This window comes from Equus asinus, chromosome 4, assembly GCF_041296235.1.
Source record: "Equus asinus isolate D_3611 breed Donkey chromosome 4, EquAss-T2T_v2, whole genome shotgun sequence".
Taxonomy (NCBI): domain Eukaryota; kingdom Metazoa; phylum Chordata; class Mammalia; order Perissodactyla; family Equidae; genus Equus; species Equus asinus.
Genome location: NC_091793.1, coordinates 19216756 through 19243891, shown reverse-complemented (window position 1 = coordinate 19243891; position 27136 = coordinate 19216756). Strand labels below are relative to the sequence as shown.

The following is a 27136-nucleotide window of genomic DNA, read 5'->3' as shown; positions in this document are numbered from 1 at the left end:
AGTGACACAGATTCAGAAGTTGAATGCTTTCCTCATCCCTCAAGGCCCGGGGGAACAGGCAGGCTTGCCCAGCACAGGTGGAACTCAGGAGATAGGGCGGTGATGGAGAAACAGCTGGCAACATTACCAATGTGTTCAGCCTCCGCGCTAGCTCTCGGACATCTGTAAGATTACCCTACAGCTGTCCCTGACCACGTCATGCTGCACATTACAGTATTGTTGTAAAGCAAAACACAGGAGACTGCAAATTCCCCTCTATAGAAGGGCAGATCAAAGACAATGTGGAGTTCATGACCTGGAGTTCTTGATCCTTTGCAGGCAGCATGTCGTTGTCTGTCATCCTTCCTCACCTGGGGAGTTCCTCCACGTCCCCAGTGTCTACATTCATTTGTTCACCTGCACAACAAATACTAAGGCTGGTTCCTGCCAGGAACTCTAGGCGAACACGGTGCACGCAGCCTGGCCTTCCACGCGGACATGAAACCATTAAAGAAAGTCACCCCACCTTCAGCTCCACAGTGAGGGCCAGCGAGGACCCAGGGGCTACCCCGCTTGCTGTGGCTGCTCCCTGGGCCTTCGCCAGATGCCGGTCCCGGGTAGGGGTGGGGTGGCCTTGGGGACTGCTCAGGGGTCAGGGGCCGGCCACGTGTCAAGCAGAGCCCCAGGTGCGGGAATTTTGGAGGTGGTCTGGTCACCGCCCTGGGAATCCCCCGGGGCTCTGCTCACAGCTTCCGCCGTGGGGTGGCGCCGGCGGCTTTCCCAGCGCAGGCAGAGGGTCCGGGAGGGCAGGCCCGTCCCGGCCAGAACCAAGGGCCAGGTCGCGCCGCCCTTGGGCTCCAGGGAGCCGCCAGGAGGTCTTCCGGAGGAGCGGGAGAGGTAGACAGGCGGGGCCGGCTCGTCAGCGAGGAGCGGGGCCTGGGTGGCAGAGAGGCGGGGCCGGCTGGTCAGCGAGGGGCGGGGCCTGGGTGGCAGAGAGGCGGCAGAGAGACCGCAGCTGTGCACTGTGGGACGCGAGCGATGGGTGAGGACGCCGGGCCCCGACCGAGTGGGATGGGGGAGGCGGCGCGCGCTTCCTTCTCGCATCCAGCTACCTGGGACCGCTGAGGGGCAGTGGAGGGGAGGGCACGCCGACCACGCCGCCCTCCTGCCTGTGGCAGCTCCTTCACCGGCCCAGGACACGGCCATACGGGTTCCAGGAGCCCCAAGTTAGAGGGGCGGCGTGGGAGGCCAGCAAATTTGTGCCTGTGTGACCTGGGGCATGGGCTGCACCTCCCTGTGCCTCAGCTTCCTGGTCTGCGAAGGGAGGGTGATGGTAGTGACCCAGGTGACTGTGAGGATGTGGGAGACCGGCCACCCCATCTGGCCCTCAGCTAAGGCTTAGAAAATGTTGGCTATTGCCATTACTCTTTACTCCTGTTTTGCAGAAAAGGAAACTGAGGCTCAGGAGGTTTTAGTAAGTTGCCCAACATCACAGAGCCAGCAAGTCGCAGGGCCCAGGCCTAGCCAACCTCCCAGCCTATTCTGGAAAGTTCTGCTATGAAGCCCTCCCAAGGTTTTCCTCACCCAGATGACCCAGTTTGTCTTTCCCTCCTCTGGGGATCCCCACACTCGTGTCTGGCTCTCTCCCCATAATGCCCTGGGGGCAGCATGGGAGTCTGAGCCCCCTGGGTAGCACTGATGCCCTGGACCCATTGGGTCATAGATGAGGGGCTCAGGAAGTGCCAGCTTCCTGAGTGAGGGGGTGTCTCTGTCAGGTCTATTCTCAAAGCTGAAGCTGGACGTGCCCTGGGGCCACATCGCTGCCAAAGCCTGGGGCTCCCAGCAGGGCCCCCCGGTTCTCTGCCTACACGGCTGGCTGGACAATGCCAACTCCTTCGACCGGCTCATCCCTCTTCTCCCAAAACGTGAGGCTGGGGCTAAAAGGAAGCCGAGGGGCCAGGTGGGAGCCCTGAGGAGGATGAGGCGGGGGGAAGGCTGATGTAGATGCCTTCTTCCCCTTTATCTCTGTCTCAGACTTCCATTACGTTGCTGTGGATTTCGGAGGGCATGGGCTCTCGTCGCATTACGGCCCAGGTCTCCCGTATTACCAGCAAAACTTCGTGAGTGAGGTTCGAAGAGTCGCGGCAGGTGAGTAAGAGGCAGAGCGTGTGTGTGTGTGTGTGTGTGTGTGTGTGTGTGTGTTGGGGCCGGGGCGGGGAGAGGGGGCCGCTGCCCTGGGACATCCCCTCTCATCGTTGGAGTGGGGTGTTAGCCAGGAAGTGGCACTGGCGTGGGAGTGCCCTGGGGTCTGGCCCCAGTTCTTCCAGGAGTGCATGGGTGACTTTGGGAAAGCTGAGGAGGGCTGCCAAGAAGAGCTTGCTTCCTTCTGTGGGTTCCACCCCTGCAGTGGAGCTGGGGCCCCTCTAAGCTGGTGTCCTGAGTGGGGCACCCCAGATGCTGGGGAGGCATTTCCCGAGCACAAGAACTGCAGGACGGGGCGTGGCAGGGGGGCAGGGGCGGGCTAGCCCATCCAGACCTGGCTGTGTGTGTTTTCAGCCTTGAAGTGGGATCAGTTTTCCCTCATGGGCCACAGTTTTGGTGAGTACATCTTGGCCAGGACTGAGAGTGCCCAGTGGTGGGGCTGCAAGGGAGGGATGCGAGGGAGGGAGCGGAGTTGCTACACAGGTACACGTCCCCTGTGCCTCTGGGAATTGCAAGGAAAGATGAGGTGTCTGTTAGACATTGGGCACTGGGCCCTTTGGCCTCAGGCAACTCCCTTGAGAGACACAGGGCCCCACAGGTGGTGTGTCTCTCAATTTGATGAGGAAAATGTGGCCTTTGGAGTGGCCAGGTGTGATGAAGGGGCTATATGGCCCCAGGGAGGGAGCCCCAAGTTTGACAGCACATACAGAGCTCCAGCCACTGGTGGGGGAGAGGAGCCAGCCCCCTATGTGAAGGTGGGCCAGCTCCTGGGAGGAGGGTGTGGTAGGATTTTGAGAGCCGGGAAATGTCAGCTGGCCTCCTCTTTTGTCCCCCAGGTGGCCTTGTGGGCGGAATGGTGAGTAGATGGCTTTGCAGCGACCCCCTCTGGCCACCTTGGGCTCTCCTGCAGGTGGGATGGGAAGGGCAGGAGGAGGAAGGGGCAGTCAGCTGGGAAGAGAGGTGAATCTTGGCGTTCTGTCAGCCAGAGCCAGTTTGCTCTGTGGATGGCAGTAATAATCGTTACCGCGGGAATTGTGACTGCCGGGGAACAGTGGAGCTTCCTGCCTGATGGAGCTGCGTTTAGACGCTCCCCACCGCCCCCCACGCCGCCCCGTCACAGAGCACCCTGGAGTGCAGCCATCCCCGGGGTCTGGAGCTCGGTGCTGGGCGCAGACTGTGGGAGGAGGAAAGAGGAAGGTGATCCCAAGGGACAAGATTCTTGTTCTGGCCTCTTGGTCAGCACCCTTCCCCCAACCCGAGAGATGTTTCGGGAAGCACTAGTATCCCCAGGGCAAAGTTTGAGCCCCTTTCCCATCTTCCTCTCCTATTTATTCTTCTCTTTGTGTGTCGCATCATAGTTTTCCTGTGTCTTCCCCGAGATGGTGGATAAACTTATCTTGCTGGAGGCGACCCCATTTGCCGTGGACTCCAACGTAAGAACGGGGTCTTCCATGTACACTGTCACTGGGGGAGACCCAGGCCCAGCCATTGCCCTTGGCCCTGTCTCCTTTGGTGGGTACCAGGGAGGCGGGAGAAGGTGGCAGAGGGTAGACCAGGGGGAGTCACAGGGCCCCTCCCAGGGGATGGGTTATGCTGCTGGTACCCCAGGAGTGGGCAGAGAAAGGGTTGCAGGGGCTTTTGTTATCCTTGGAAACCCTCTGTGTGGCCTGGGATCTGCAGAATGCCAGGTTGATCACAAAGTGGCAGGGGGTGGGAGAGGGTAGGAGTAGTGGGTTGAGGAAGTTCTAGGGGCATACAGTTTGGCGAGCCCACCTGCACTTGTGCTCAGTCAAATGCCTTTGTGCTGTGCACGCACTGTACAACCGCACACTGCAGCCTGGAGTGTGGATGGCTAGGAGACGTGCTGACCCCTCTCACCTCAACCACCCATGACAACAGCCAGTGTTCTCCCTACATCTGAGCCCTGGCTCTGCCGTTTACCTGCTGTGTGACTCTGGGCAAGTCAGTTTGCCTCTCTGAGCCTCAGTTTCTTCACCTGTAAAATGAGCAGGTTGGAGAAGACGACCTTGGAGGTGCCCTGCCAGCTCTGACATTCTGTCATTCTATTCCCAAGGGCTCAGCCTTTCAGCTGTGACATAGCTCCTTCATCACTTTCTGTTTTCTCGTCCCTAAAATGACCACAAAGTCCACAAGGGCCAGAAGCATGGCTGTCTTTTCGCCAGCACACGCCCAGGCCCGGCCCGTAGTAAGTGCTCCACGAATGTTCGTTGCGTGAACGGAGCTTGCGGGTTGGCGAGAGGATGCAGCAGACTGCGGTGGCTGCCCTCTCGCTTCTTCATCTGTTTGCCCTTCTGACGGACGAACACAGTGCCCCCGGGGTCTTCCTCCTGGGGCAGCTGGGGAGTGTTTGGTCCTCCCTGTCCTGCCTTCTCAGGGGCCACGGATGGGACTGTCACTTCCGCCTGCTACTCCAGGCCATTCTGAGTGAGCTGGGCTGGCAATGGGTACTTGAGGGGGCACTGGAGGTCCCCGAGCTGCACCCCTCTGCCAGTCTCCCCTCCTCCCTTTGGGGTGATAGCGTTAGTTAACGCTGTCATGGTTGAACCCTGACCCTGGGTGGTTCATGACCTGTGGACCCTAATATGGCACCTTTGCAGACACTTGGCAGTTGACAGAGGTTTCCTTTCTCCTCCATCATCCTGTCTGATCCCTCCAGCTGTCCCCGGCCATGGGCAGGGCTGGGCCGGCGGTGACTGAGGCAGACGACTGGCTCCGGCTCACAGGGCTAGCTAACCTGCAACCCTTCACTGGGCCAGAATGAATCACGGGCTAAGAGGGTGCAGAGGGTGCGCGGCTGAGGGCCTGCTGAGGGCGGGCTGGGGGCTGGGCCCCTTTGTCTGCAGCTGGGAGCCCTGCCCCCCCAGCAGAACCCACGAATCCTTAGGAAATGGAGAACTTACTGACCTACAAGCGGAGAGCCATCGAGCACACGCTGCTGGTGGAGGCCTCCAAGAAGCCCTCGAGTGTGGTCAGCTGGGAGGAGATGCTGTGGAGGTGGGTGCCTGCCGGGAGCCCGGGGGAACTGAGGGTCACCGAGGGAGGACATCGCTGGGGCCTCGAGGAAGCTTCTCTCTCCTACCCACAAATCCACGCCAAGCCTGTTTCTTGCCACGCTCACCCCGACAGCAGGCTTCCTGGCCCTCCTCCCATGGCCCGTCTGGGACTCGCCTGCCTTCCACTCTCTCCCTTCCATAGCCATGCCCTTCACTTAGGCGCCCCCTCTCCACATGCTCTCTGCCCCCAAATCCTCCCCACTCAAGTGCATGCACACACACTCATACACAAACGCACACACACACGTGCACAAATGCACACTCACGCGCACACATGCACACACGCATGTGTGCACTGTCTTTTTCCACACCGTTTCTTCCTTCTGTGCTCCTTCTACCTGGCCCTCTCGCTGGTGCCTTGCTAACTTCCCCACTCCTCCTTTGGGGTTCAGTTGGCTGGCACTCACACACACACTCACACTCACACACACTCACGCCCCTGATGTGAACATCCCATTGACGGATGCCTGCATCCTTTGAGGAGTGGCCTCGCTCTCCTGCCCTCCTCTCCTTCCCGGCAGCGGTCCTCCCTGCCCCAGGCAATCGGCGTCCTTCTGTCTCTCCCAGGTTCCTGCAGAACAACAGTCATGTGAGTGAGGAGTCTGGGGAGCTCCTCCTACAGAGGGGAACCACCCCCGTGGCTGGAGGTAAGAGACGCGGCATCTAACGCCGTGGCTTAACAACACGGTTATTGAGAAATGATAATGACATTGCTTCATCGCTGCTCGCTCTGGACCAGGCAAATCCTAAGAGCTCTGCGAACGGTATCTCCTTTAGTCCTCCTACTGCCCTCTACTCATGCCTTTAGAGCAGGAGAAACTGAGGCTCGGAGAGGCCAAGCGACTCGTGCCGGGTTCGATGGCGACCGCACATCCCAGAAGGCCACGTCCTGTGGGGAGCTTGGTCAGGGCTCTTGGGACTAAATGTTGGGGAATGTCCCAGCCGTGCTCTGCTGGTCCTGTGGGGTGCGTACCAGGTGCCAGGGAGAGGCATTATCGTCCTCAGGGCCGAGTGACTCTGAAGAGTCTTTAAACAGAGGAGTGCAGTGGGTGGTACCTCGGCTCCGGGGCAGCCTTGGGCCGGCAGTTGCTTCTCCTCATTTGTTCAGGAGACCTTTCCTGAAGGTCTGCTCTGTGCCAGCCCAAGCCAGGCTGTGGAGCTGCGGTGAGCAGCAGCAGACCCCGGCCCTCTCCTGGTGGCCCAAGTTCCAGACGCCGTTCACAAGTGCCCTCACTGGAAATGACTCCCTAGGAGCTGAGCAAGGAGGAGGCAGGGTGGGGAACGTCCATTCTAAGAGGAGAAACAAATGATAGACTAGTAGACAGACAAGCCAATAGTCGTTTCATTCCAAGTGTAGGAAAGGAGATGTACAGGGAGCCCTGGGAGAGAGCCGTGGGCGGGCCTGCTCTGGACGGGTCCGGGAAGCAGCTCCCAGGAGGAGCCTGGGAGACAGTGCAGGGCGGATGCAACCTGCGCGCGTTGCCTCTGCTGGCTCAGCCATCTTGGACAAGCTCCTCCCCTTTGGACCCTCTGGCTCTCTCAGGTGACAGTCTTGGGATTTTTGTCCTCATAGGCTTACAGCATCGAGCAAGGTAGTGAATGTGGCTTCAGTTTATGAAGCACCAATGAGGCAGAGGTCAAAAGCACCAGTGCCTGTGGGAGTTGGACAAGTCGTGGAAGTAATGCAGCTGCTGGGAGTGAGTAATAGGGAGCAGTGGGGACGGTGGAACTGGAGCCAGCATGCCCAGCCAGGCAACCCAGGCGGTGGTTGTCGTGTGGAAACCCGAGTCTAGTATGGCCAGAATTTCCGGTTGCTTAAGAGAAGCCAGAGGTCTGCTGTGTTGTATTGATTTTCCAGAAATTAACAGCATACTCTGAGGTCAGACGGACTATACCTAGGAGCTGTTTTGGCCTCTTGCTGCCAGTTTGTGACCCTTTTTGGAGGATTGTCTTAGTTATCATCTCTGAACCTTTGTCTGCCCCCCCGCCCACCCTCCGCAAATCCATCATAGAGAGGTCGAGGGCAGAAGGCCATGAGGGCTGTGGGCCCAGGTTGCCCTCTCATGCCCCACACAGATAGCCAGGCCAGGGAGGCCCCAGGTGCAGAAGTGGGCTAATCCAGAATGAGACGTGCTCCTGGCAAGGCTGGGGAAGCCGATTAGGCCCGCCCGGGGTCACATGAAATGGGGAGCACAGACACTGAACCATTGTGCAGGGAAGTGGAGGGAGCAGGGAGAGGAGAGCAGGAAGGAGGTGCTGCAGGCGTGGGCAGGTGACTGGATCACTGTGTCAGGACTAGCCCCTCTGCAGCCATTGTGGCCCTTTGGGGCCTGGGGTTAACCTAAAAGAAGACACAGCAGGCTCCCGCACCCCACCAGGTGCCTCCGCGGTTGTGAGTGACATTGGGGAAATCGTGTTCCAGACTCCTCCCAAGTCCTTTCCCTCGGGCCCTGGAGCCCCTGACAGCCCCATTCCATCTTCAATGGTAGAGCGCGTGAGAAAGCGCTGGGTGTTCTGGGGAGAAATACATCAGGGGCTGGAGAGGCTCCTGGAGATGCTGTGATTTTAAAGATTTTATTTTTTCCTTTTTCTCCCCAAAGCTCCCCGGTACATAGTTGTATATTCTTTGTTGTGGGTCCTTTCTAGTTGTGGCATGTGGGACCTTGCCTCAGCGTGGTTTGATGAGCAGTGCCATGTCCGCACCCAGGATTCAAACCAACAAAACACTGGGCCGCCTGCAGCGAAGCACGCGAACTTAACCACTCGGCAACAGGGCCAGCCCCGAGATGCTGTGATTTTAAATGGGAGGTTGTGGGGCCTGGCTGGGAGGGTGGATTTTGAGCAAAGACTCTAGGAAGGAGGGAGCAGGCTGACTTCTTAGGTGGCATATTTGTGGGATCTACCCATGTTGACGCTTCAGCTCCCTTCCACCAGGTCCCCATTGGAGAGGCTCCCAAACAACCACCCCCCAGCTCACTTGTCCGTCCCCTGCTGACATCAGGCTGCCTCCAGGGTCTGCGATCTGTACTCTCCCTGGCACCCCTGCAGCCATTTCTCAAGATCAGGGCCCAGGCATGGAACTGGTGGGTGTCTGTCCTTCCCAGGTGAGGCCGAGTTGTCCACCATTGGCATTGCAGCAGAGAACTGAGGCTCAGCCTGGAGCTGGGACCACCCGCTCTTCTCGACCCCTCCAGCCTTTCTTTGTCGCTCCATTTCTCTTCCACAAGTGACAACCCAGTTCTTAGCTACTGGGTGCTTCCTGGTGTTTAAAGATCCGAATGAGGGGCCAGCCCGGTGGCACAACGGTTAAGTGCACACGTTCCGCTTCGGCGGCCCGGGGTTCACCGGTGTGGATCCTGGGTGTGGACATGGCACCACTTGGCACACCATGCCGTGGTAGGCGTCCCACATATAAAGTAGAGGAAGATGGGCACGGATGTTAGCTCAGGGCCAGTCTTCCTCAGCAAAAAGAGGAGGATTGGCAGCAGATGTTAGCTCAGGGCTAATCTTCCTAAAAAAAAAAAAAAGATCCGAATGTACGTTTTAAGGATCTCAGAGATGAGAACGACGGGTGCCAGGTAGCATAACTGTTCCCAGCATCATCCTTCTGCCCCGCCCGCGAGGGTGGCCAGGGAGGTCTGGCCAGGTGGCTGTGGGCAAGCTCCACTCCAGCTGAGCCCCAAGAGGATGTCGGGGGCGGTCCCCATCAGTCTAGGCTGATGACATGAGCCCTGGCTGGAAGGGCCCAGGGTCCCCAGGGGAATGGAGTTGAGTCCCCTCACCTGATGGGTGGCGCTGAAGCCAGCATCTTTGTGCTTCTCTCCAGGGCTGGTGCTGAACAGGGACCGCAGGATGTCCTGGGTGAGTGCTGCTGGGCTCCCGTCCCATCCTGGTCTGCCTGCCTGCCTCTTTCTTGTTCTTTTTTCATCACGGTAAGATAGACATAGCATAACATTTGTCATTTTTAAGCCATTTGTAAGTGTGCAGTTGAGTGACATTTAGTGCATCCGTGATGTGCAGCCCCCCAAATCTCTCATTATCGCCAGTAAACTCCATCCCGTTAGACACGAGCTCCCCATTCCTCCTCCCCCAGCCCCAGGTGACCGCCGTCTGTCTCCCTTCTGTGAATCTGACTCCCGGAGGGACCTCATGTAGGTGGAATCCTGTGACATGTGGCCTTTTGTGACTGGCTTATTTCACTTAGAGCCCAGATCCCTGGCTCACAGTAGACACCAAAGTTAACTCAAGATGGATCACAGGTCAGAAGAGGAAATGTAAAGCAGCAAGGATTCCAGAAGAAAACATAGGGAATAGCTTTAAGACCTTGAGGCAGACAAATATATTTTACATAGAACACCACACACACATCGCGAATCAACGGCAATATTGATAAAGAGGGCTTTCTTAAGAGAGGCCATACCTCAGACCTAAAGTCTAGGCCCAGAAGTAGCCCAGGTCACCTCTCTGCATTCAGTGGCATGGCCATACCTGGCTGTAAGGGAGTCTGGGGAATGCCATCTGGCTGGGCTGCCATGAGCCCAGGAAGATAGCGAACAGATTCAGGGGTAAAAGACCCAGGGCCCATGGGAGGTACTAAGCCCTTTGTTAAGGAGGTGATGTGGTCGGGCACCGGGCTCAGTCCTGAGGTGATGGCCGACGCGGCCCTTCCCGGTACCCACTGACCCCAAGAGAGGCAGGCTTCGCACCCACAGGAGTGCCTGGGGGTGAGAACTCACGATGGTTTTGTCTCTGCAGCCAGAGCACAGCTCGGATTACATCAGCAAGGAGCTGTTTGTGCACTCCATCAAGAAGCTGCGGGCCCGCGTCCTGCTCGTCAAGTGAGTCTGACCGAGCGCCAAGCCCAGGCCTGAGAGCCAGGAATCTCCAGGTCTCCCTGGCACGAGGTCCCCAGTTCTCCCGGTGTGAGACCACACTGCCATCTTTCCCGGGAAAGCCCCCGGTGACTGGTGTGTGGAAGGCAGGCAGAGCTTGGGCAGCAGTGGGTGGGGCAAGGACTACACTGCACCTTTCGACAGTGTCTGGGGGAAAGCCCAGGTAAGGCAGAGATGGGCAGACATTACCATCTGGCCCTTGCCCTACCCAGTCCCCCAGCCGCCCGGACGCCTCCCATCCCCAGGCCTACGCTGCTCCTCCAGCTGCCTTCCTCCCAGTCCCCACCCCCAGCACCCAGCCGCGAGCAATCCCATAGCCTCGGGCTCCCACAGCCAAACATCCTTTAGTGTGGTTCAGATGCCACTCCCCACTCCACTGCAGCCATCTTGGACTGAGGCAGGACTGTGACTTCCAGGGACACATCTGTGTCTCTGGTGCCGAGCACAGGGCTTTAGAAAGCATGGACTCAAGACAAACAAATCCAGACCACAGTGAGATCCACTGCACATCCGCTGGGACAGCTAGCCTCTACAAGTGAGGGAACAAGTGTTTGCGAGGATGTGGAGAAACCAGAACCCTCACACACTGCCGTGGGATTGCAAAATGCTACAGCCACTTTGGAAAACGGTCTGGCGGTTTCTCAAGCTAAGTCACCATATAACCCAGCAATTTAATTCCACTCCTAGGTATGTATGCAACACAAAGGGTAACACACGTCTGCATAGAAGCTGGACACGATCATTCATGGCGGCATTATTCATGACAGCCCAAAGGTGGAGACAACCCAGGTGTCCCTCAACAGATATGCAAAATATGGTCTGTCCATACAATGGACTATTAGCCATAAGAAGTGATGGAGTGCTGACATGTGACAACGTGGATGAAGCCTGAGAACATTCTGCTCAGTGAAACCAGTCAGTCCCAAAAGTCCACGGATTCTAGGATTCCATCCCTGTGCAAGTCCAGATAGGGGCTCTATGGCCAGAAAGTTGCTCAGTGGTTGTGAGATGGGGAGTTGTGTGCACGTGTGTTGGTGAAAACTACACGCTCAGGATTTTTCCTTTGAGGTGATGAAAATGTTCTAAAATTGACTCTGGTGATGACACAACCCTGAATATCCTAAAAACCATAGAATCCTACACCTTCAATGGGTGAAATTATCTCAATAAAGCTATTTTAAAAGATAAAGAGAAAACATGGGCTCCAGAGCCCGTCCAGATCCTGGCTCTGCCATTCAGTGGCTGTGACTGCAGGCAGGCCCTATGACCCGAGCAGGGTGAGATACCCTGAGACACTGCGCTCGTGCCTGGCCTAGGGAGCCCTGAGTGCCAGCGGACACTGAAGGCCTCCACCTTGAATTAAACCTGGGCTCAGGGCTCAGCTGTGGGGAAATGGGAGGGGACCCAGGCTGGTGAGATGGCAGTGCATGGAGGCAGCCCCCAGTTGAACCCTGCCTTCTTTTCCAGAGCAAGCCATGGATATTACAACGTGAGAAGAGAGAATGCTGACAGGGAACACCTGCACTTCGTACTTGGCATGCTGAAATCTGTCCTAAAAGAGGTAGGTGTGCGGGGCTCAGGGGACAGGGGGCCAGGACAGGGCCGCAGGCCGCTCTGGGCTCCCTCTCACCCTCTCTTTTGCTTGGACTGGGACTCCTGGTCTGGCCTGGCCCCAGCTCTAACAGGTGACCAGGTGCTACCAGGCCTCACTCCCCAGAGGCCTGGGGTCACGTGTAGTCAGCAGAGAAACCGCACTCCTCATTGGCTGACTCTCGGGTTTACTGTCCTCACATATGCCCCGGGCCAAGCCCAACTTGGGGAGAGGTGGTCCCATGCCTTTCTGGGGTCCCAAACGGGAGCTGATGACCAGTCCCTTCCGTGGGTGCTGGCTGCAGCTAGGGGTAAGCCTCCACGGGGGAGGGCTGACACTTGTGCTGTGACTTTGGACCTTGCCAAGGTCCCTGGGAGCACCTGGCATCTTAACATCATCCGCCACTAACACCTGAGCCTGAGGCCTCGGCGGACAATACAGTGTCCCCTGGGAAGGAAAGTCCACACGTGGCTGGCTGGCCAACAGGCGGTGCCTTCTGGTCCTGCTGCTTTCTTCCAGGCAGGAGCAAGTAGGAAAGGCTGCTCCATCTTTTTTCAAGTTGGCCTTATACAATTATCAGAACCAGTGGCACCCCTGCCTACGGCCCCCTCCCCAGCCCAGCTCTACAACCTCTCAGCTCAGAACGGCTCAGAAGCCCAGGGTTGGGACCCTTCCTTCCCGATCAGGCCTTTCCCACTGGCTCAGAGCCAGGGCGACCTGCCCACAGGGGGCTGTGGAGGGACTGGGGCCCACGGAGCTGTGCATCAGTCACTGCCCCAAGGCTCACGGTTGGGAACACTTCTGAACCGGTGGGAGGCAGCAGGCTGTGGGAAAGCCCCACCAGAGGGGCCTGCAGAGCTACCTCCCCTGGGCCTCACACCACCACGCATGCCCTCCCTTCCCCAGCGGTTCCAGTTCGTGGAAGTCCCGGGCAACCACTACGTCCACATGAACCAACCCCAGCACGTGGCCGGTGTCATCAGCGCCTTCTTACAGAGCAAGGACAGGGTCCCAGACCAGCTGTAGCCCTGTGCCTAGGGCTACAGAGACCACCCACCCACTGCTCACCACCCTCCACTCAGACTTCCAGCTTCCAAGCCCCCCCAGCCAGGCCAGGCGTGGTGGGGCCAGGCCTCACTGGTCATGAAGACCAGCACGGGCTGGCAGAGTGGAGGGGTGGGGGCAAGATGTTGACTCTAACATTTGTGACTTCAAGGGGGAGACTATGCCTGGATTTGGGGGCTTGTCCGTTTTGGGGCTGATAATCTGCAGGAAGCTGGGAGCAGCTGGAGGAAGGAGGGGCCCGCAGCCCAGCAGCTTCTGTAACTTTTCCCGCTGCCAGACAGGATGAAAGAGAAATTATTCCTGTATTATCACTGCTCTGGAGGCTGTTTCACTGCAGCGGGGGCTTCTCCGCCGAGGGGAAGGGGGGGAAAGAGCAGATGCTCAGCCCGGAGAGGTGAGTCCAGAGACAGGCTGAGAACAGACGAGGAGAGGGAAGGAGCCACTCCTGGGCCAGTGGCTTCCTGAAGGCCAAGTCCTCATGCTGGGCAGGCCCCCCCAGCACTGGGCCCCAGGACTGCTGAAGCACCAGAACGGAGGGCGACACAGTCCTTCACCCCACCTCGTGTGCCTCAGATCTTTGGGCGGCTTGACGCGGTGGCCCCTGGGCCTGGGCACAGCCTCTGAGACCAGCATTCCAGGCCCTCTCTGGCCATGCACTGCCGCCCGTTCACTACCCCCACGGGCCTGAGGGCCAGCACAGCTCAGTAGGGGCGGAATTTGCGCTGGGCCCGCATCAGTTCAATCCTCTGCTTGTCCTCCTCAAACTTCTTGCGCAGCTGTGCGAGATCTGGGGAGCGAGGGAAAACAGGGCCGGGATCAGCAAGGAGCTGCGCCCCACCAACCAGACTAGAGAGCTCGCCGGGCCCTCCCCTCAGCGCCCCCTACCAGCTGAGGGAGCTCAGCACTGCCGCCCTCCTCGCCTCTGCCTCGGAAAACGGTTTGGTGTGGCAGGGAAGTGGAGTGGACTGCAGGCCCGGTGAGAGGGCACGGGCTGCGTGGAGAAGACGGCAGGCCCGAGTTCTCAGATAGGAAACTCACCAGTAAAAAAGCACAGAGAAGGCCAACAGGGACCTGCTCCCTTACCTCCCCACCCCCACCCCAAAGGTGAGGGAGGTGGCGCGGGGGCTCCGGAGACGCCGGGCCACCTCTGCAGCCCTCCCCACGGCAGCAATCAGACAGGGGAGGCCGTCAGGAGGTAACAGGGCCCCACCCCAGGGGGCCGAGGACTCAGATGGAGGCTCTGGTCACCGAACAGCCAGGTCCAAGGGGTATGTGGGCTCTGGAGCCCAAGGGAGGGAAGGCTGAGGGATGCCTGCCGTCAGGTGAACGCGGAGGAGAGGACAGGAGCAGGAGCGAAGGTGCCGGAGGAAGGGGCAGTGAGGGAGGCGAGAGAGCTGTGCAACTAGGGGTGCTCAGGCCCATCCCTGCGCCAAGGCTGGGGCCAGGACCCTCTCTGGGCCCATGGGGAAACCATCCCGCACGTGAGGAGACAAGACGGCCAGGGCAGTAGGCTCAGCACCCTCACCGCCAACAGCAGGCCACGGGCGGTGGGGTGCTCCCCGCTGCGCACTCCACACACACTCACACCGTCTCTCTCACACATTCACACTCACACAGCCAGCAGCAGCCCGCTCTGCACCCACAGCGAGCACCTGAGATCCACCCTCTGCCAGGTGGCTCCTTGCTAGAAGCTGACAGGTTCAAGCACCAACTGCTCAGGGCTCCGGAGGCGGGTCCTACATCCCAGTGCCTCTGTAGCCTCTAAATGACCCAGGGGCCGCCACAGCTGCCGCTGGGGAGCCACAGGGGGACCACCACAGGGCTGTGGTCCAGGTCCCCAGGCCCAGGGCCTGCCCTCTAAGGCTCTGCGCTCTGGCCACAGGCCTCACCCGCGGCCTGGGTGCCAAGGGCTCTGGGGCCAGAGGAGGGGCCGGGGCGCTCTCTTACGCTCCATCTTGGTCTCGCGGTGCTGCCAGGCGTAGAAGTTGAGCAGCTCCTTGCGGGCGCGCTTCCGTCTCTCCCGTTCCAGCACCCGCAGGCTGGCTGCCTCCGTCCGGGGGAGCACAGGCCGCCGGCCGCGGCGGGTCACCTTGACCCAGCCCTCCTCATCAGGGACCCCTTCCTCCTCCTGGGCCTTAGCCTCCTCCTGCAAGGAACACAACCCTGTGATGGGCAGCTGCCTGGGACCCGCCCTGCAGCCTCAGGAGCCCATCGCCCGCCCTCCCCTCCCCCACCCAGAACCACCGTGGGCATGCACGGGCGCCTGCTGCTCCCTCTGCTGGGGAGCAGTGTTGGTGGCTGTGTGTCAGGGGAACATGCAGACGTGTCAATGCTGCCTCCTCCGCCACTCTCGGACCGTTCGTTCCCTACAGACCGTTTAGAGACTACACGTCCCCCAGTCAGGTGGCCCAGGACTCAGCAGGGAAAAAGGGGGCCTGGACTCCACATGGTTACTAGGACAGGCTGCCACCATCCCTCCCTCTCAGGAGCTGCACACCTTTCCTAAGGCTGCGCAGGTGATGCTCGGCTGCACCTGCGAAAGCCCTACCTCAGCCACCTTCTTGTCATAGGCCTCCATGAACGTGTCCACTTCCGCCCTCAGGGCCTCAGGGTCCAGCACGGAGTCCCTGTAGTCGCTGATCCACTCTGAGAGAGAAGGGAGGGAGGGAAATGGGGCTTCCGCACCCCAGCGCCTGCCGGGCCAGTCCCGATCTTCTCACTCAGGCCGCAGGGCTGGAGGCCTTGGCCCAGGGTGCAGGAGGTGAGGAAGATTCTGCGGCAGCAAGCTGGGCCCTCACCTCTGCCCACCCTGAGTGCCAGGCTCGAGCCAACACGCTGCTCTCGGTGAGCAGACACGGCTCGTGGCATTCGCGGACTGCCCCACAAAGCTTACCCGCCAACCCAGGGCCCAGAAAGGGGGCAGCCGACGCCACCTGCAATACTGACTGTGAACACCGCTCTTCACAGGGTGACTCTCTGTCGAGACCAGCAGCGGGCCCTTCAAGGCCAAGGCAGCTGACACCCCCCCCGGCTTCTGGAACACCACATAGGCTACCTGGAAGCCCTGGGGGAGGGAGAGATGACAGAGTGTCAGGAGCCTTCCTGTCCTCCCAGCTGCCCGACGCCTGCCACAGGGCTCCCACTGCCCTCGGCCGCACATGTCCCTGAACCAGGGCAGGTGTGGCGGGCTGCTCCTAAACTGTGAAGATGACCAGGAGAGCGTCCACAGTCTGGGGTGGGACGGCTGCGCCCCTAGTTCTCCAGCTTCTGCTGGAAGTGACCCATGCCTGTCTCTTCCCCAGGGAGAGGGGCGACACCAGGCCTGTCTCCAGTTATGGGACGGACTCAGTGGAAAGCGTGCTCCCTCTGGGCCAGGAATGGACAGACACTGGGCGCACACTAGTTCACACTCCCCTATGCCAGGAGGTGTGGGCTCACGGGCCACAGGGAAACAAGACCCCGGCCACTGAGCCTGAGGAAGAATCGACTTTGGCAGGAGAAGCAGGCGGGAGCGCAGGGCGCCTGCAGAGATGGTCTCTGAGCTTTCACCCAGGACAGCGGGAAGAGCCAGACAGGGAGCTAAAGAATGTGGCAAAGCCGGGGAAAGGAGTGGAGACTGTTGACCTGACAGCCCTCCCAGACCCCCAGAGTGAGGACTGGCCTAGGACCCCGGGGAGTGCTGAGAAAGTCCCACTGCCACCCGCTGCCGCCCCATTCCCCCTCACACCCTGGCCCTCACCCCCCAAGCCCCATTCCTGCAGACCCGGGTGCTCGGAGGCTTACCGGAACGGGCTTGGGCTGAAAAAACTTGGACTGGGGCTCCTTTGGGCTCTCAGCGAGGTCTGGCTTCTCCTGTAACTCCACAGAACAGACAGGGCCACAGGGGGACAGGAGGCGGGACAGGCACTCCTGCCACGGCCCAGGAAGCACCGCATGAGCCTGAGTGTCCCTCCACCCCGGCGGCACTGCCAGGGGACCTGAAGGACTCAGAGCCCATCCTGCCCAACCTGGGGCCCCGCAGGGAGGGCCTGGGAGTCACGTCCTCCGCAACACGGAGGTCACCTTTCCTGCCCTCCCGCGGCCCGAAACAACGATCTTGTGAATCTTCATGATAGAAACTGTGGGTAAAAAGCCACCCCTCCACTAGCCGGGGTCTCGGGAGGGAGGGAACGGCCTGCAAGGTGGGACTCAGGGATAAGCTGTTTGGCTTTAGGACAGGGCCCGCTGGAAGCACGCGCCCAGGACGTGCTCGGTGTTCCTGAGAGGATCTGCCCGCTTTGAAGGGCCATCTTGCTGAAGGATCAGCCTTTCCCTAGCAATCCCTCTGGGGGGACGATCCCTACCCCAGGACTGGGTTCTCAACTTTTGTTTCTTTTTTAATTATTACAAGAATAAGTGGGGACATTTTTGGTGTTATTCTGAGTATTCTGATTTTATGAGACAATCAACTAAGTTTTACTGCCTGAATCAGCCATTGAAGAACAGAGTTCAATCTTGCCTGTGGGACTCAGGGTGGTGGCTGTCCCTGGTGGTGGGGGGGGCATGGGGCATTTCTGGGGTGCCGGCGACGCTGCTTCTCCACGTGGGTGCTGCCTACACAGAGCCGTGCGGTTAGCGACCTGCAGCGAGCTGGCACCTCGGCCGGCCCCTCTGTGCCCGCTGCTCCTCAGTGAAGCTGAACAGTGACACCCTGTCCTCTTACTGCTTCTAACTGCAGAGAAACCTTCAGAAATGAATATTTCTTTTTTTGATAAAAAATTCATCAAAGACTCAGAAATTCCCTTAGTTTCTCTTCTGGAAATTAACATAATACTAGTTTTTGTGAAAAAAAAATTAACAGACATGTTGGGATAATAGATTTGGAGGTAATTTCTTTCTTATACTTTTGCTATTTTTCACTATGGACATGTATCAATGTCCATAGTAAAACGAGGGAGAACCACCCTGTAATTCAAAACAATGCTGGGTGATACATAAAAAGCTCTGGGCTCCTCAGGAGTCTATTTTTTAAAACGCATCTTTAAAAACCGATTTCCTGTCAGAAGAGAGACAAGAAGCCCTCGAGACACCCTCCCTCCAGGCTTTTGCGCACAGTTTCCAATGCCCCCCAGGGCCCGGTGGGGCCAGTGGGAGCTCAGCTCTGCCTGGAGGCCCTGCCTGAGCCCACGGTCTCCTCCCACACACCCGCTTACCTCTGTGCAGTATGGGGGCACATTGAGGACAAAAAGGGTCCGCTTCTGAGGCCAGGAGGACTTGGTGCCTTCTCGAACTCTGTGCTCTCTCATATAGAGATAATGAGACGCCTGCTGCTTTCCGGAGAACTTGACTGGAATGGCTGGAAGGGAAACGGGCGGAGAGGGATGGCAGGAAAGTCAGGCTCGGCTGTCCCTTTGTAGTCCCGTGTATCTGTCCATCCATCAGCATCCTTCCCTGAGCCCCTCCCCTAGGAGAGGCCTGTGCAGGATGATGTGCAGGCTGAGAGGGAAGGAACACATCATCTGCCCGGGAGGGGCTCCCAAGCTGTGGGGCAGAGTGAGCACATCGAGCAATTATTGCAAGTGGGAAGCGAAGTGAGAGGGAAGTTCACACTCTGGGCTCTCGGGGAAAACACCAAACTCCTCACCGCGTCTAAGTCTCTGTGTGACTGTTTGGATGGTCGCTGGCATTCCCATCAGCGTTAACCCTCAGAAAGCTCGGGGATGCCTCCTGTTTTCCTCACCACCTTCTTCTGAGCACAGTGAGGACACAGTTGCCATCCCGCCCTCAGGAAGCTCAGTGGTGGGAGACACTGAACAGCTAAGCATGTGGCCAGATTCCATCAAATATGAAGGAAACACACAGGGTGAAGTAGTGCGGGGAGACGGGGGGCCGAGCCTTTAGGCGGGCATCGGGGCGACCTCTTTGAGAAAGTAACTTTAAAGCTCAGACCTGAGTGAGGGCAGCGGTGCAACGGCGAGGGCAAAGCTGCTTGTGGAACTCCGAGGAAGAGGGCCCAGCAAGCGCCAAATTCAGGAAGGTGTAAAGAGCCCGCTGCTCAGAGGAACAGGACACGGAACCCTCGGTGAGCACCAGCCCGAACACGTGCGGCCACGCGGGTCAAGGGTAAGAAGTTTGGGTTTTGTTTTAGGTGCGAACTTTGGCCACTGAAGAGAGTTCAGTAGGTTTGGGGGTATAGGTATAGGGCCTATGAGGCAAGATCGGACTTAAATCTGACTTTAGAAAGAAGATTCTGGCACCTGGGGCAGGAGGAGAAGCGGCAGAACCTATGAGGAGGCCACTAAGAGGCCCGGCGCGGCGCGGGCTGAGGGGCCGACCTGGGAACAGCAAGGGCGGACGAGAAGCGGACGGGCTCCCCTGGGGGAGGGGGCAGACAGCCCCGGTTCGCCCCGCGAGACAGTGTGGACAGCGGGGGGTCACCCCAGGGAAGCGTGGCCCCCAATGGGCTCGGCTAGGGAGAGGGTGGCCAGAGGGGAGCAGGGCGCCGCCGGGCCTCGAGGACCCGCCGGGCCCACGCCCAACCGCGCGGCCGCTGCTGGGGCCCCTGGCCGCCGCCCCCGAGTCGCCCCGGCCCCCAGGGCCCGCAGCCCCACCTGAGTAGCCCGGCGGGCTCGGGATCCCCTCGTCCGAGCCCCGCGCCGAACGCCGCCCCCTGCGCGCCACCATCTTGCCGACCGGAAGCCGCGGGGGCCGCTGGGAGCGCGCGCGTTTCCATGACGACGACGTCGCGTGGGCCCCGCCCTGCCGGTTCCCAGCCCGCCTTCCCGGCCCCGTCACCCCGGGGCTCAACCTTCATCCGATCGGGATGAAGTCCGCGCACCAGTGTGGGAGTAAAGGTCGGCGTGGACGGGGCGGTTCACGGGAGCGCCCTCAACTCTCCGTTCGTGCGTTCCTTCATCCGTTCAGCCATCCATTCCACAAAGAGCCCTGAACGCTCTGGCCTAAACGCTAGAAAGAGAGGTGAAATAAAATCCAGCCTTCCTTGAGTTTCTATTTTAATGAGGGAAAGAAACACACACAAAACGAAGCACAATGGAAAGCATATGTATCAGTGCCAAATCCTGCAGAGAAAACTGAAGGAGGACGAGGCGTGTGTTGAGGGGAGGTGTTGCAATTTTAAATAAGGTGAAGGCCTCGTTGGAGTGACATTTGAACAAATACTTGAAGGAGGTTCAGGTGGCTGAGAGAAGAGCATCTTGGGCAGAGGGAACAGCAAGAGCAAAGGCCCTGAGGCTGGAGCCTACATGGTGTGGTAGAGAAACAGCAAGGAGACCGTGTGGCTGGAGCACAGTGAGCAGAGGGAGAATCAGTGACGGGGAGGAGGCTTGGCCCATCCTATGGGACCCGGTAGACCCCCCAGAAGTCCTTTCTTGCCCTGAGTGTGAGGGGCCACTGTGGGATTTTGAGCAGAGAGGAGTGCCGTGTGAACAGTATCACTCTGGCTGCTGTCCTGCAATTAGACGGTGGGAGGACAAGGGCAGTGGCGGGATCATTTAGGACAGCATTGCAATAATCCTGAGAGAAGAGGAGGGCTTGGTCCCCAGGGAAGGAGCAGTGGAGGTGATGAGAGGTGGTGGGATTCTGGGTATGTTTTGAAGAATTCCAATAGGATCTGCTGGTGGGTTGGCTGTGCAGTTGAGAGAAAAAGAGAAATCCATGGTCTGAGCACTTGGAAGGGTGGTGTTGTCATTTACTTAGATGGGAAGACTTGCGGGGGGGCGCAGGAAAGGGTGGACAGATGGGGAGCTCACTGTGGCCCCCACTGAGATGCCCATTAGACACCCCGGGGGAGAGGTTGGTGGGCAGGAAGATAGGAGACTGGAGATCAGAGGAGAGGTCCGGCCTGGGGATGGACACGTGGGAGCTGGCGATGAGTATGTGTTGCTAAAGCTGTGAGAGAGGATGCAGTCTCCCGGGAGTGAGTGAGACAGAGGAGAGAAGTTCAAAGATTCCGTTTGTCTGGCGACCAGAGGCCCACTCAGCATGTACCCAGCTGCCCTTGAAATAGCCAGGACCCTCCTTTCTCGGTGTATGGTTACTTCTTGGAAATGGCTATAGGTCCCTTTGGGCAAGGACTGGGGAATTACGACCGCAGGTGTTTGCTGTGGCGTTACAGGGTTCTTCTCAAGGGCACCCAGCCTCCCTTTCAGGCGGTGACCTCCAGGTCTGAGGACTGACTTAGGCCTGGAAACTGGGTGAGGGATTGAGATTTCTCCACTAGCAGCTGGCATTCGCCTCCCGTGCACTTGTTTTCCATCTTTCTTTGATTCTAAGAGCCAAGCAATCTCCTGGTTGCCATGGTCCCTGGGAATAACCATGGTCTGCTAGCCGTCAGCACAGACCCTGCAGGCCCACGCTGCCCAGCTACCACTCTGCCCTGCTCCTGTTCTGGTACTTACATCATCTGGACCTCTGCTCTCTGGACTCCTCCCATCGCTCAGGACCCCTGGGAGCCAGCTCCAGGGCAGTGTTCACCCTCTTCAACCCTGTGCTCAGAGCACTCAGGTGCCCCGTGACACCAGTGCCCCTCACTAGTGTCTCATCATTGCTTGAGGGAAGATAGCCTCCAGTGGGCCCTCCGGGAGCACAGTCAGCTGGGTCCTCTGGTCTCACATAAGAACTCTGTGCGGCCACCTCTCTGAGCCTGTTGGCCACTTCTCAATACCCTGCCAAGACCATTCGGTTACTCCCTCTTATTTACCGGAGGCCACCATTTCTTCCACATTTCAGGGAGCCATCTCAGTGACCCATCAGGACTGGCTCCAGGTGCCCTTCCTAGAACCTCACATGCCGAGTCACAGGAGGGTCGTCCCACGTCACTCTGCCCCCCACCAAGTGTTCTACTCCTTCCACTCCAGCCCCCTCAAGATGCTCCTCGGGCATGTTCTTCTTCTTTTTTTTTCTTCTAGGAAGATCAGCCCTGAGCTAACTGCTGCCAATCCCCCTCTTTTTGCTGAGGAAGACTGGCCCTGAGCTAACATCCGTGCCCATCTTCCTCTACTTTCTTGCCAAGCGGTGCCATGTCCGCACCCGGGATCCGAACCGATGAACCCCGGGCCGCGGAAGCAGAAAGTGCGCACCTAGCTGCTGCGCGGGCCCGGGCGTGTTCTCTTAGTTCTGGCTGGCACACCTGGGCCAGCTCCTGCAGCTAGTGCAGCGAATCATCTCTGTTCTTCCACAGTTGGGACGGGACTTCCCCAGTCGGGCCTCAGCGAGACTGGATCCTAGTTACTGGTTTAGAAGCAAAGAGGGAAATTGGAGGTGGATCTTGAGGAAGGAAAGCATGGCTTCACCTTAGGGGTGTCTTAAGGTTCTCCAGAGAAACAGAACCAACAGGATATAGATATATATGTAAGAGGAGAGTTATTATAGGAATTACGTGATTATGGAGGCCAAGAAACCCCACAACGTGCTGTGTGCAGACTGGAGACCCAGGAAAGCTGGTGGTCTAATTCAGTCCGAGTGTGAAGGCCTGAGACCCAGGAGCATCGACGTCTGAGGGCAGAAGATGGATGTCCCGGCTCAGACAGAGACAGCAACACCCTTCCTCTGCCTTTTTGTTGTCTTTGGGTCTTCAACAGATTGGATGATCACGCCCGCCCACGTTGGTGAGGGCGAACTTTCACTGTCTCCCAGTTCAAACGTTCATCTCCTCTGGACACACCCTCAGAGACACACTCAGGAAATCACGTTTTGCCAGCTATCTGAGTATCCCTTAGCCCAGTCAAGTTGACACACGGAATTAACCATCACAGGGAGTTCTTTGCATGGTCTCCAGGCAAGAGGCTGCTATTCTCGAGCAAGGAGGAATGGGCCACTTCTGCTGGCTCAGAGGGGAATCTGGGGTTCAAGATTCTCAAGCCCATCTACTCGGATGTCCCCATGCTAGCTGTCAGTATCCCGCTCCTTCCCTTTTGTGACCTTGACTTGAGCACAGGCCTTACAGAGCTGTCTTTTTGGCCTGCTATGGAACACCACTGTCCTCAAGCAGGTTCTGGGCCTTCACCAGCACAGTCCGCCCTCCAGCTGCGGTAGACGAGAGTCTTTACACACTGCCGTGGAGGGCTCCTGGCTTGGACACCGGGCCAAGAGTTGATAAACGGCTGTCCTGAGCCTGTTATTTTCTTCCGTCAGCACATGGACGCCACTTAACAACAATCAATCAACTTCGCTTTCCTTATAAATTACAGTTGCCCCCTGTGTCTCACCTGTTAGAGAGATTGCCTAAGCCTGGGCGCCCCCTCCCCACTGCGCGCCATCACAGTGCAGAACAGATGAGTCTGAGGAATGGTGAGGACTCAGCACAGGTGTTATCAGCACACGGTCCAGCTAGCTGTTGCTATGTAACAAACTACCCCAGAACTTAATTGCTCAAAATAGTAGCCATTTTATTATATCTCATGATTTTATGGGCGAGGAATTCGGGCAGGGCCCAGCTAAGTGATGCCTTTTCTCCATGTGGCATTGACTCAGGGCGCTCAGTGGTATTCAGCCGGCATATGGGCTGGTCTGAAGGGTCCAAGTCAGCTTTACTCACATGTCTGGCACCTTAGCAGGGATGGCTGGAAGGCTGGGTTCATGTGGGACTGTCAACAAGAGCGCCTACCCATGGCTTTCCCAGTATGTGGTCGGTCTTCTTATATAGTGGCTTAAGGCCCCCAAAGTGTGCTCCAGGTGCAGGAAATGGGGAAGCTGCCAATCTCTCAAAGTCTGGGCCCAGAGGCTGGCTGGGTCATGTCCGGTCAAAGCAGTAACAGAGGCCACTCAGATTCAGGAGGGGCACAGACCCCACCTCTTGAAGGGAAGAGCGTCAAATAATTTGCTGTCATATTTAATCCACCACACCATCCCAGTTTCCAACAGCAGCTAGGCCTTTGTTGCCATCTGGCTGGTGAGCCTTCCACTGTCGGAGTCAAATTCTGAGGATCTATTTCATAGGCCCCCTTCTGGTACCAACTGTTGTAGAGTGGGTTCTCCCAGAAGCAGACCTTGGGACAAGGATTCAGGTGCAAGTAGTTTATTTGGTAGGCGATCACAGGAGACAGCACTAAGGGAATGTGGTGATGGCTCTAAGTTCCCACACTCCGCCTCATGTAGGCTGATAGCCTTGTCCCCTGTTCCCTCGTCAGCCTTTGAAATCTGGCATTTAAGTCCTTGTGATCAACAAATAACATCGGAGTAGCGTAGCTCCACTGTTGACTTCACATTCCAGAAGCTAGAGTCTTCGCTTTTGTACCTGGAGAGATTCCTTATTTTCCCGGGTGCACAGCTCTGAAAGGAAGGTTGTCTGCTATGTGAAGAGTCTGTAGGGGTTTTGTAAGGGAAGGGTTTTCCATGTTACTTAGTCCTGCTTATTGCTGGAAGCAAAGGTCCTGTTATTTCAGCCTCAAATGGTCTCTGTGGGAGATTTTTCTAAAGATGGCCACCAACGATTCCTCCCGTCTCTGTATGTGCATGCCACTGCTTTCATCAAATGGGGGGTCTATGTCTCCTCTTGAATCTGGCCAATCTGTGACTTGCTCTGTCCAACAGAATGTGACAGAAGTCATAAACTGGAGTTTTCAAGCCCAGGACTTAAGCTTATAGCTTCCAACCTCTTGGGATCCAGCAGTGTAAAGAAGCTTGACCTAGATTTCTTTTCTTTCTTCCTTTTTTTTTTTTTTGAGGAAGATTAGCCCTGAGCTAACTACTGCCAATCCTCCTCCTTTTGCTGAGGAAGACTGGCCCTGAGCTAACATCCATGCCCATCTTCATCTACTTTATATGTGGGACACCTACCATGGCGTGGCTTTTGCCAAGCGGTGCCATCCGGGATCCGAACTGGTGAACCCTGGGCCACTGAGAAGCGGAACGTGGGAACTTAACCACTGCGCCACCAGGCCGGCCCTTGACCTAGATTTCTGATGAGACCACATGGAGAGAAAGCTGCCAGCTCAGGTGGTAGGCACACGAGTTAAGTTGCATCGGATGTGCTAGCCCCAGCTGAAGTGACAAAATGAGGCTGCACCAGTGACCCCCAATAATACCATGTGGAGGAGACGTAAGCCATCTCTGCTAAGCCCTGCCCAAATTGCAGAACAGTGAGAAAATAAACTATTCTTGTTGTCTTAAGCTGTTTTTTATAACAGCTTTATTGAGATATAATTCACATACCACAAAATTCACTGTTTTAAAGTATACAATTCAGTGCTTTTTAGTATATTTACAAGGTTGTGCTACCAACACTACTATCTAATTCTAGAACATTTTCAGTATCCTAAAAAGAAACCCCATACCCATTAGTAGTCACTCTCCATCCCTCCTTCCATCCGCAACCCCGGTAACCACTACTCTGACATCCCGTCTCTGCGGACTTGCCTGTGCCGGATATTTCGTATATATGGAATCAGACAACATGTAGTCTTTGTGACTGGCTTCCTTTACTTAGCATAATTTTTTCAGGGTCCATCTATGTTGTAGCTTGTATCGGTACTTTGTTCCTTTTGTAAAATTGTGATAAAATATACATAAAATTGACCATTTTAACTATTTTTAAGTGTACAATTCAGTGACATTAAGTAAATTGACATTTTTGTGAAAATGTGTCCTTTGTCCATCTCCAGAATTTTTTGATCATCCCAAACTGGAACTCTGTACCTGATTGCCCCTCGTCCCAGCCCGTGGTAACCACTATTCTACTTTCTATGAATTTGACTATTCTAGGTACCTCATATAAGTGGAATCATGTAATATTTGTCCTTTTGTGTCTGGCTTACTTCACTTAGCATGGTTTAAAGGTTAATCCATGTTGTAGCATGTGTCAGAATTTCCTTCCTTTGTTAGGCTGAATGATATTTCATCGTATGCATGTACCCCATTTTGTTTATCCCTTCATCTGTCAGTGGCTGTTCGGGTTTTGTGCTCTTGGCTATTATGAATAACGTTCCTATGAACATTCATGTACAAGTTTTGTGCAGATGTGTTTTAATTTCTCTTTGGTATATATCCAAGAGTGCAATTTCTTGGTCATATGGTAACTCTATGTTTGACTTTTTCCAAAATGGCTGCACCATTTTACATTCCCCCCAGCAATGTATGAGGTTTCTGGCTTCTCCACATCCTCGCCGATACTTATTGTCTTTTTTTTTCATTATCGCCATCCTAGTGGATGCGAAGCAGTATCTCATTGTCGTTTCGATTTACATTTCCCTATTGATTAATGATGTTGAGCATCTTTTCATGTGCTTATCAGCCATTATCTAATCTTTCTTTTTGAGAAATGTCTACCGAAATACTTTGCCCATTTTTCAGTTGGGTCGTCTTTTTATTGTTGAGTTGTAAGAGTTCTTTCTCTCTTCTGGATACAATTCCCTCATCAGATACACAATTTGCAAATATTTTCTCCTATTCTGTGGGTTGTCCTTTCACTTTGTTAAAGGCGTCTTCTATAGCACAGATGTTTTTGGTTTTGATGAAGTTCAATTTATTTTTTGTGGCTATCCAGTTGTCTTTGCAATGTTTGTCGAAAAGAATATTCTTTCCCCCACTGAATTGTCTTGGCACCCTTCTTGAAAATTAATTGACCAGATAGAGGAGGCTTGATTTCTGGACTCTCCATTCTATTCCATTGATATAGCTTTCTATGCTGATGCTAGTACCACACTGTCTTGATTACTGTAGCTTTGTAGTTACGTTTTGACATCAGGAAGTGTGAGTCCTCCAATTCTCTTTTTTTTTCAAGACTGTTTTGGCTACTCTGGGTCCCTTTAGTTTCTTCAACAGTGTTTTGTAGTTTTCAGAATATAAGTTTTACACTTATTTTGTTAAATTTATGCATAAGTATTTTATTCTTTTTGATGCTAAGTGGAATTGTTTTCTTAATTTTATTTTTATTTAATTAATTTTTTGGTGAGGAAGATTGGCCCTGAGCTAACAGCTGTGCCAATCTTCCTCCACTTCGCATGTAGGATGCCACCACAGCATGGCTTGATGAGTAGTGCATGGGTCCATGCCTGGGATCCAAACCTGCGAACCCCAGGCCACTGAAGCGGAGAGCGCAAACTTAACCACTACATCACTAGACTGGCCCCGACCTTCCTCTTTTTTTGCTTGAGGAAGATTAGCCCTGAGCTAACATCCCTGCCAATCTTCCTCTATTTTTTTACATGTGGGTTGTTGCCACAGCATGGCTGATGAGTGGTGTAGGTCCATGCACCGGATCTGAACCTGCGAACCCAGGCTGCTGAAGCAGCTCGTGCTTGACTTATCCACTAGGTCACAGGGCCGGTCCCTCTTAATTTGATTTTTAGATTGTTCATTGTAAGTATATCAATTGATCTTGTGTCTTGCAACCTTGC

At 56.3% G+C, this 27136-nt stretch overlaps 2 protein-coding genes across 9 annotated transcripts; one reads left to right on the top strand and one right to left on the bottom strand.

Annotated features, from left to right (window-relative positions):
- Nucleotides 1-323: 323 nt before the first annotated feature.
- Nucleotides 324-12782, top strand: SERHL2 (serine hydrolase like 2). Of its 7 annotated transcripts, XM_014868439.3 has the most exons (12): nt 324-876; nt 1755-1904; nt 2014-2127; nt 2536-2577; nt 3018-3037; nt 3540-3614; nt 5087-5196; nt 5823-5902; nt 9082-9116; nt 10011-10093; nt 11615-11708; nt 12645-12782. In XM_014868439.3, exons 1-12 carry the CDS (start codon nt 324-326, stop codon nt 12762-12764), a joined length of 1476 nt encoding a protein of 491 aa, XP_014723925.1. In that variant the 3' UTR covers nt 12765-12782. The 7 variants fall into 7 exon arrangements, with proteins under 7 accessions (XP_014723925.1, XP_044634356.1, XP_070362868.1 ...); XM_044778421.2 differs by lacking the exon at nt 2536-2577; XM_070506767.1 differs by lacking the exon at nt 12645-12782 and having other exon boundaries at nt 11615-12146.
- Nucleotides 12783-13086: 304 nt separating this feature from the next.
- RRP7A (ribosomal RNA processing 7 homolog A) lies at nt 13087-19523 on the bottom strand. 2 transcript variants are annotated; one of them, XM_014868442.3, is made up of 8 exons: nt 19394-19509; nt 18732-18833; nt 17996-18138; nt 16587-16712; nt 15750-15867; nt 15352-15449; nt 14751-14949; nt 13087-13590 (listed from the first exon to the last, which is right to left on the bottom strand). In XM_014868442.3, the coding sequence occupies exons 1-8, from the start codon at nt 19464-19466 to the stop codon at nt 13505-13507; spliced, it is 945 nt and encodes a 314-aa protein (XP_014723928.2). In that variant the 5' UTR covers nt 19467-19509; the 3' UTR covers nt 13087-13504. The 2 variants fall into 2 exon arrangements, with proteins under 2 accessions (XP_014723928.2, XP_014723929.2); XM_014868443.3 differs by lacking the exon at nt 18732-18833 and having other exon boundaries at nt 19394-19523.
- Nucleotides 19524-27136: the final 7613 nt, after the last annotated feature.

Bases quoted from the DNA above. Each gene is read 5' to 3' on its own strand.
- SERHL2 (XM_070506767.1), top strand. From the start codon at position 324: ATGTCGTTGTCTGTCATCCTTCCTCACCTGGGGAGTTCCTCCACGTCC. The intron at 5,197-5,822 runs GTGGGTGCCTGC...TGTCTCTCCCAG, and splicing joins TGGGAGGAGATGCTGTGGAG to GTTCCTGCAGAACAACAGTC. The intron at 9,117-10,010 runs GTGAGTGCTGCT...TTGTCTCTGCAG, and splicing joins GGGACCGCAGGATGTCCTGG to CCAGAGCACAGCTCGGATTA.
- RRP7A (XM_014868442.3), bottom strand. From the start codon at position 19,466: ATGGTGGCGCGCAGGGGGCGGCGTTCGGCGCGGGGCTCGGACGAGGGG. The intron at 18,139-18,731 runs GTCTGAGCTTTA...TTTCCCTTCCAG, and splicing joins GCACCGCTGCCCTCACTCAG to CCATTCCAGTCAAGTTCTCC. The intron at 15,868-16,586 runs GTAAGCCTCCGA...TCCCTCCCCCAG, and splicing joins TTCAGCCCAAGCCCGTTCCG to GGCTTCCAGGTAGCCTATGT.